The sequence below is a fragment of the Trichechus manatus genome, unplaced genomic scaffold, assembly GCF_000243295.1.
Source record: "Trichechus manatus latirostris isolate Lorelei unplaced genomic scaffold, TriManLat1.0 scaffold00222, whole genome shotgun sequence".
Classification (NCBI taxonomy): Eukaryota; Metazoa; Chordata; class Mammalia; order Sirenia; family Trichechidae; genus Trichechus; species Trichechus manatus.
In genome coordinates, this window is record NW_004444158.1 from 2,542,829 (window position 1) to 2,551,765 (window position 8,937).

Consider the following 8,937-nt stretch of genomic DNA (forward strand, 5'->3'; position numbering starts at 1 on the left):
ACTCTGTAACACATGGGGTTGCCGCGAGTTGGAATTGTCTCATGGCTTGGTTTGGTTTTGGTATCAAGTGGGCAATAGTGAACATGTTTCTTTGAGGTTGGGAGGTACAGACCATTACTGTTGCTGTAATGTATGTAACTCTGTTATAAAATCAAGGTCATTAATATTATGTCTTTTGGTCCTTTTTTTCCCCCATTCTGTTGAATAATAGGACTATATCTCTCAAGAAATATCTGAGATTTGCTTTTCCTTGTATGTACTAAAAAACTCTAATTTCTACAGATCAAAGCAGTTCCTGATCTGTGTGTGGTTTTTTGTTCTCATTTCTTCTTTTTCTTGAATCTGGAGAAGTTGAAATGTTTGTTGCTGTAAATTATGTGAAACGTATGATTTCCGTATTTCTTGCAAATCCAAATGGTTTCTGTTAAACCAAGATTGTTTTTGTTCCATTTGTGCTCCTAACGTTTTTCTCTTTGTTCTATTAAGTAAGAGCACTTCGTACTGCATTCGGGCTCAAAGTGTTTTTGTTACTGTCTGGCAGTTGTAGGGGGAGGAGTGTCTCAAGATGTGCGGCCTGAATTGAGTGACACAGCTGGTGGACTAACAGACTTCCCGGGAGGCATGCATGAAGCCTCCCGGCCAACCTCTAGGAAAGATGCTTGGCTTGGTAGCAAACCTAACAAAACTGCGCTGCCCAGTAGCTCTCACAAACTGGGCAAAACAGAAGTGAGTAAAGTAAGTGAAACAGTTCAGGAAGTGCTTACCCCTCCACCAGAGGAAGCAGCTCCCAAGGGGAAAAGTAAGTCTGACCCTCTGAAAAAGAAGAAGGATCTAGGTGAGCGCTGGCAGAGTAAAACCATTCCATCTGTCTCCATCAGTGTATTCACCGCTCATTGTTCACATCACATTCTTCATCTGTGCTCATGTTCAGCGCCCTTTAATCCTGATCCCATGTGTTTTGAGCTCTCCACTTGAAATAATTGTCTAATGTGTTATAAAAGTAATTTTATATAGCTTTTGCTTTTACACATTATTCATTATGCTTGATGGCAATGGAACCTTTAAAATAATTTGGTTACAGGGTCCTTTTGATTTGGCCAGGCAGACATCTTTGAACTCATTTTGCTTAGAGAATTAGAGATTAGAGCAGGAAGAACTTGATAATCATAGCCTAGGTAAGGTGTTTTGAAATATTCATGTTCAGTCCACGTATAAGAAAAATATTTCACAAAGAAGTGATATTTTACCAGGATAACAGTTAACTTTTGTGGTGTATCCTTAGGTTTAAAATTATCCTTCACATTTAATTCAAATCAATATAAGTAATTTTACCCCTGAGTTGCCATGAAAAGTTTAATCAAGTATTGTAAGCATATATAGCTATATTTTATGATACACAATTCACATTCCAATAAATAAATCGGTTGATTTATTTAAGACTATTTATCAGTAAGCTAAGCTTTGTCTAATTAGGATATTTGGTACTTGTAGCTTATATATTCTAGGAGACAATGCTTTTCTTGTCAAATAAAAATGAAATGATGACATTCATATGCTGATAAATTATATCATCCTGTTTCTACCCTACCCCAACTTCTGTAAACTCTTCTATTTTTTTTTTTGACACATTTATTGGGCCCTTCAACTCAAGATGACATGAGATACTCATTTGAGACTTTATATTCAAATAGAGAGGAAAGTAAAAGGCTTCATTGTTCTAAAAACCTTTTTGAAAAAGAATGAGATAGTTCCTATACTCATATAATCCAAATGAATATTCAGAAAATTATTTTTGATGTCACTGTCTGTCTGGACAGATTTCTCTCCATAGTTCCCCCTCGTCTAAAACTATAATTTCAGTTGTTGAGTGAAAAGTTGATCAGAAAAGCCACCATAAATGAAGGAAAATTTTAAGAAATATCTTCTAAATATTTTTTCTGGCTAGGTGGTAATAAACAAAGTGACAGCTGTTTAGTATTTTGTGGTATATGAATAATGTTCCAACAACAGGTTAAAAATATTGTTATAAAAATATCATACAGCAAGAGAAAGTTACATGGCAGATTGTGCTTGTTTTTAAAAGTATTTCTTAAAAGGTGACATTTAATTGAGCTGCAGAGTAATATTTTACCTGTGTACAGACAGCAACTGTGTAGTTGTAAGGTCTCACAAAGGTGAGTGTACCTGAATGGTGAAGTGCTAACTCAGAAATGTATGGAAATTCTAAATAAGCGAATTTATGCAAAAATTGATAGACATATCCCGTTCTCTTCAGTAAGCAAATAAAAACAAAGCCGTATAAGGAAACATATGAATAAAAGGATACCTTGGGGAAAAATATTTCTTCTTATGGGGAACAGAATCAATTTTTCAGGATATTTCCTCATTTTGCTCTTAATCTTTCAAAACTAATTCATCTCCAGGGCCATATTATTTTTATTTTTTGAATAGTATTTGCAGTGTGTATTTTTATTGTGTCAGTTTTTTTCTCATATACCAAATCAGATGCCAAGTTACAAATTAGGTTCTCATTTTAGTTTCTTTGTATTACAAGATCTATTGCCTTCATGAATGGCACCAATTCAAGTAGTTTAATATACATGGAATCGTAAATGCATTTCTGCCTACTCACAAGCTATTCATATTGCAACAGCGACACCATCTCCACCCTGTGATATCACTTGTCTTGAAAGTTTTCATGACTCGATGGTTCTTGGATGGAAGCAACCAGATAAGACTGGAGGGGCAGAAATTTCTGGCTATTACGTGAACTATCGCGAAGTAATTGACGGGATACCAGGAAAATGGAGAGAAGCCAACATTAAGGCCGTCAGTGATCAGGCATACAAGGTAAGGATGTGACTTTCTCTCGTGCAGAGTGTCACTTATGTGATCGTTTCCCTGCATGTACATACATGTACACACGCAATACCTTGTAAATGATCCATTTTATTTCTCCTATTTCCATTGTCTGCAATGGTTGAGCCTTTGTGAGAAAATATATCAAAGTAAATAGAAATAGAGTGGCTAAACAGGCAGCAGTTATATTTTCTGATTCATATACATAAACATAATAACCTCAGAATATTTAATATGAAATGTGTACTTACTGTATAAATTAGTGATTCTTTCAAAACTTATGAAGTATCTGTAACCAATATGCCACTAACTTCAAATGACTCTGGATTTTTAACTTTCAGTGTTGAAATCACAGAGGATAAAGGAACACAAGCCTGATGGCCAGACCTCAGTCCCCACCTGTGAAGCATCCCCTGTTGTAGTGGCTCTGAGCACCACAAAGGGTGCTCCATGAGTGTTCACCTTCAAGTTTCTCTTCCACACGTGGGCAGCCACGATCAGACCTCCTCAAAGCATCTAAGGGGTCTCACTTTTGCCATAGCGATGGCTCCTCTCTTTAGAGCATAATCAGCTGTTGCATAGTTAAAGTTGAGAGCTTCCAGCACTCACAGAGCCCCATGCTGTGAGGACCAAGGAATGGTGCTTCCCCCACCTCAATACCACAATTCTTTAATTTAACATTTAAAACGTATGAAATATAACCCGCATACTGAGAGTGCATAAAAATTGCTTTTAGGATTTTTCTCTGTTGGTGTATGCAGTAATTATAACTCATTCTTTTTCATTACTGTATGGTATTCCATTCTATGACCATATCACAATTTACTTTTCCATTCAATTATTGTTATTTGGCCATTTTTACATTTTTAGCTACTGCAAACAGTGTAGCTATGAACATTTTTGTACGTGTTTCCTGGCACACACGTGTACTAGTTTCTCAAGGTTATTACCTAAAAGTAGAATTGCAGGGTCGTGTGGTCTGTGTCACTTTACTAGATAATTCTATACTGTTTTCTGAATAGTATGAGAACTTCTATTGATCTACATCCTTGCCAACATATGGTATATTCACACATTTTCAGATTTGACCATCTGAGTGTCAAATGAATTTGAACATCTTTCCCTATGCATATAGTCCATTTTTATATCCTCTTTTATAGCATGCATGTTCAAGGTTTTTGCCCATTTTTCTAATGGGTTTTCTTATTGATTTGTTAAGTTCTTTATATAATATGAAGATAAGTCCTTCGTGTTTGTTTGACTTACATATATCTTTTCCCACCTCAGTGGCTCATATTTTTTTGCTTTCTTTATGGGGAGTACATCAATTTTAATTTCATCAAAATTATCAGATTTACTGAAGTTGGATTATCAACTGTTTGCTTTCTCATTAGTGATTTTTGTGCCTTTTTAAAGAAATGCTTTCTCTATTCCAAAACCATGAAGGTATTGCACTAGATTACATTCTAAAAGTCAGAAGTTTTGTCACTTACATTTAAGTAGTTAATTCATCTACAAATTTTGTGTATGGTGTGAGGTGAGGGTCAAAAGTAATTTTCCCTCTGCGAATATCTGGTTGTCCTAGATGCCCTGTTGAAAAGTTAGTCCTTTTCCCACTGTTCTACTAGGTAATCTATGTCATCTAACAAGCGTCGTTATATGCATGGGTCTGTTTTGTACTTTCTATTCTGCTCCATTGGTCTGTTTGTATACCACTGGGCCAATACCACACTAATTTAATTATTATAGCTTTATAGTAAATTTGATAACTGGTCGATCCGTTTCTTCCACTTTATTCTTCTTCTTCAAAGGTGATTCTTAGTCTTTTGCACCTTGATATAAATTGTAGAGTCAGGTTAGCAAGTTGCACCAAAAAACAAGACAAAATTAAACTAAATTAAACCCTTTAGAATTCTGATTGGGTTGTTTTGAATCTATAAATAAATGAAGAATCATTGAGCTTCTAAAAATATGGAGTCTTCTAATCCATGAACATGGTATTTCTTTCCATTTATTTTGGTCTTTTTTAAAGTCTCTCAGTGAAGTTTTATAATTCTTTGCAGAGGTCTTGCACATCATTTATTTATTTATGTTGTTGTTGCTAGTTCCCATTGAGTCCACTCCAACTCATGCTAATGCATGTATAACAGAATGAAACGTTATCTGGTCCTATACCATCTTTGCAATTGTTGATCCAAAGTAAGCAAGTCAGACAACGTTCTGTTGTGACCCATAAGATTTTCAATGGCTAATTTTTGGAAGTAGATTTTCAGGCCTTTCTTCCTAGTCTGTCTTAGTCTGGAAGCTCTGCTGAAATCTATCCATGATTGGTGACCCTGCTGGTATTTGAAATACTGGTGGCATAGCTTCTGGAATTATAGTAACATGCAAGCCACCATAGTACAACAAACTGACAAGACAGGTGGTGGTATTTCTATATAGATAGTATATATTTTCAGTATTATTTTAAATAGGATATTTATATCATTTTGTTGTCACTGATAGAGAGAAATGATTGATTTTTATATATTAATTTTGAATATAATTATTATATATAGTTTTTTGCTACACTTATAATTTTAAGAAGTTATCTATAAGTTCTTTTGAATTTTCTCTCTAAATAGTCATGTCATCTGCAAATAATGACAGTTTGCTTCCTCCTTTCCAAATTGTACGTCCTTTACTTCATTTCTTACCTTACTTTCTGCCTAGAATCGTTAACACAATGTTGAACAGAAGAGGTGATATTGCTCATTCTAGGCTTGATCCTTATCGTAAAGGGAAAGCTTTCAACATTTCAACCTATCTTTGTTATAGCGTTGATGGTGTAGGGGTTTAGTGCTCAGCTGCTAACCGAAAGGTTGGCTGTTCAAATCCACAAGCCGCTCTGCAGGAGAAAGATGCAGCAGTCTGCTTCCACAAAGATCACAGGCTTGGAAACCCTATGGCTACAGTTCTACTCTGTCCTACAAGGTCACTATGAGTCAGAATCAATTTGGCAGCAATGGGTTTGGTTTTTTGGTTTAAAGGAAGCTTCTATTTCTAATTTGTTAAGAATTAAAATTATCAAATATTTTTAAAAATTCATTAATATTGTCATGCTACTTTTTCCCTTTAAGTTTAATGTGATAAACTATAGTAATAGTCTAATATTAAAAACAACCTTCTGTTCCTGGGACAAACCTGACTTGGACATTATGTATACACTATTTATATATTCTTGGATTTTGTTTGCTAATATTTTGTTTAGGATTTTTGATTCTATGTTCAGGAGTGAGATGGTCTTCCAGTTTTCCCTTCCCGTACTGTCCTTGCCAGGTATAAGTGTTTGATTTATTCTAGTCTCAGAAAATAAATTAAAGAGCGTTCCTTCTTCTCCTACTCTCTAGAAGAATTTGATTGTTTGGTACGGCTCTCTGGTAAAGCTATCTGGATTTTTCTTTGTGGAAATTTTTTTAACTAAATATTTAATTTTTAAAAATAGTTTTAGGCCTCTCATTTAAGTTTTTTTTTTTTTTTGCACTCTCTCTTCCCAACTTTATTTATTTATTTATTTTCTTTATTGTTGTAGTTTAACTGCAAGTTTACATTTCAAGTTAGTCTCTTATACGAAAATTTATACCTACATTGTTATGTGACCCTAGTTGCTCTCGCTATACTGTGACAGCACACTCCTTCTTTCCACCCTTGATTTCCCACGTCCATTCAACCAGCTGCTAACCGTCTCTGCCTTCTCATCTCACCTTCAGACAAAAGCTACCTGTTTAGTCCCATGTATTTATCCACTTGAGCTAAGAAACGCACTCTTCACGACTATCGTTTTATGTCCCACAGTCCAGTCCAGTCCCAGTGTGAAGAGTTGGCCTAGGAAATTGTTTTAGTTCTGGGCCGACAGACAGTGTGGGGGCCATGCTTTCCGGGGTTCCTCCAGTCTCTGTCAGACCATTAAGTTTGGTCTTTTTACCAGAATTGAAGTTCTGCACCCTACCTTTCTTCTGCTCTATCAAGGACTCTCTGTTGTGTTCCCTGTCAGGGCAATCATTGGTGGTAGCTGGGCACCATCTAGTTCTTCTGGTCTCAGGCTGATGGAGTCTCTGGTTTATGTGGCCCTTTCTGTCTCTTGGGCTAACACTTTCCTTGTGTCTTTGGTGTTCTTCATGATCCTTTACTCCAGGTGGTGGGGACCAATTGATGCATCTTAGATGTTTGGTGATTGACTTATTTCACTCAGCATAATGACCTCCAGGTTCCTCTATGTTATGTTTCACGACTTCTTCGTTCTCTTTATCATTGCGTAGTATTCCGTTGTGTGAATATACCATAATTTGTTTATCCATTCATCCATTGATGGGCACCTAGGTTGTTTCCATCTTTTTGCTATCATGAACAGTGCTGCAGTGAACATGGGTGTGCATATATCTGTTCGTCTGACAGCTCTTATTTCTGTAGGATATATTCCAAGGAGCGGGATAGAAGATCGTATAGTACTTCTATTTCTAGCTTTTTAAGAAGTGCCAAATCGATTTCCAAAGTGGTTGTACCATTTTACATTCCCACCAACAGTGTGTAAGTGTTCCAGTCTCTCCACAACCTCTCCAGCATTTATTATTTTGTGTTTTTTGGATTAATGCTAGCCTTGTTGGGGTGAGATGATATCTCATTGTAGTTTTGATCTGCATTTCTCTAATGGCTAATGATCGTGAGCATTTCTTCATGTGTCTGCTTGCCACCTGAATATCTTCTTTGGCAAAGTGTCTGTTCATATCCTTTGCCCATTTTTAAATTAGGTTATTTGTCTTTTCGTTGCTGAGATTTTGCAGTATCTTGTAGATTTTAGAGATTAGACGCTTATCGGATTTGTTGTAGCCAAAAATTTTTCCCCAGTCTGTAGGTTGTCTTTTGACTCTTCTGGTGAAGTCGTTTGATGAGCATGAGTGTTTGATTTTTAGGAGCTCCCAGTTATCTAGTCTCTCTTCTGGTGCTTGTGCATTGTTACTTATGGTTCATATTGTGTTTATGCCATGTATTAGGGCTCCTAGCATTATGCCTGTTGTTTCTTCTATGATCTTTATCATTTTTGATTTTATATTGAGGTCTTTGATACATTTTGAGTTAGTTTTTGTGCATGGTGTGAGGTATGGATCTTGTTTCAGTTGTTTGCAGTTGGATGTCCAGTTACGCCAGCACCATTTGTTAAGAGACTTTGTTTTCCCCAGTTAACAGACTTTGGGCCTTTGTCAAATGTCAGCTGCTCATAGGTGGATGAATTTATGTCTGGATTCTCAATTCTGTTCCATTGGTCTATGTATCTGTTGTTGTACCAGTACCAGGCTGTTTTCACTACCATGGTGGTATAATAGGTTCTAAAATCAGGTAGTGTGAGGCTTCCCACTTTGATCTTCCTCTTGAATAATGCTTTACTTATCTGGGGCCTCTTCCCTTTCCATATGAAGTTGGTGATTTGTTTCTCCGTCTCGTTAAAAAATGCGGGTAGAATTTGGATTGGGATTGCATTTTATCTGTAGATCTCTTTGGGTAGAATTGACATTTTCACAATGTTGAGTCTTCCTATCCATGAACAAGGTATGTTTTTCCACTTTGCAGGTCTCTTTTGGTTTCTTGCGGTAGTATCTTGTAGTTTTCATTTTATAGGTCTTTTATGTCTCAGGTTAGATTTATTCATAAGTATTTTATCTTCTTGGGGGCTATTGTGAAGGGTATTGATTTGGTGATTTCCTTTTCGAAGTTCTTTTTGTTGGTGTAAAGGACTCCAACTGATTTTTGTAAGTTTACCATGTATCCTGAAACTTTGATAACATCTTCTATTAGTTCCAGCAGTTTTCTCTTGGATTCTTTGGGGTTTTCTGTGTATAAGATCATTTCATCTGCAAATAGAGATACTTTGACTTCTTCCCTACCAATTTGTATGCCCTTTATTTCTTTTTCTAACCTAATTGCTCTGGCTAGGACCTCTAGCACAATGTTGAATAAGAGTGATGATAAAGGGCATCCTTGTCTGGTTCCTGTTCTCAAGGGGAATGCTTTCAGACTCTCTCCATTTAGGATGATGTTGGCTAT

General features: G+C 36.2%; 1 protein-coding gene across 6 annotated transcripts in view; it reads left to right on the plus strand.

The window, feature by feature from the left end:
• Window positions 1–8,937, plus strand: part of MYOM1 (myomesin 1) — a 191,192-nt gene that overhangs the window by 104,290 nt on the left and 77,965 nt on the right. For 5 of the 6 annotated variants that reach the window (XM_023742890.1, XM_023742888.1, XM_023742891.1 and 2 more), the window contains 2 exons: window positions 542–799; window positions 2,654–2,850. In XM_023742890.1, the coding sequence (XP_023598658.1) occupies window positions 542–799; window positions 2,654–2,850 (455 nt within the window). The remainder of the gene's footprint in view (window positions 1–541; window positions 800–2,653; window positions 2,851–8,937) is intronic. The other variant, XM_004388930.2, reaches the window with a different exon arrangement.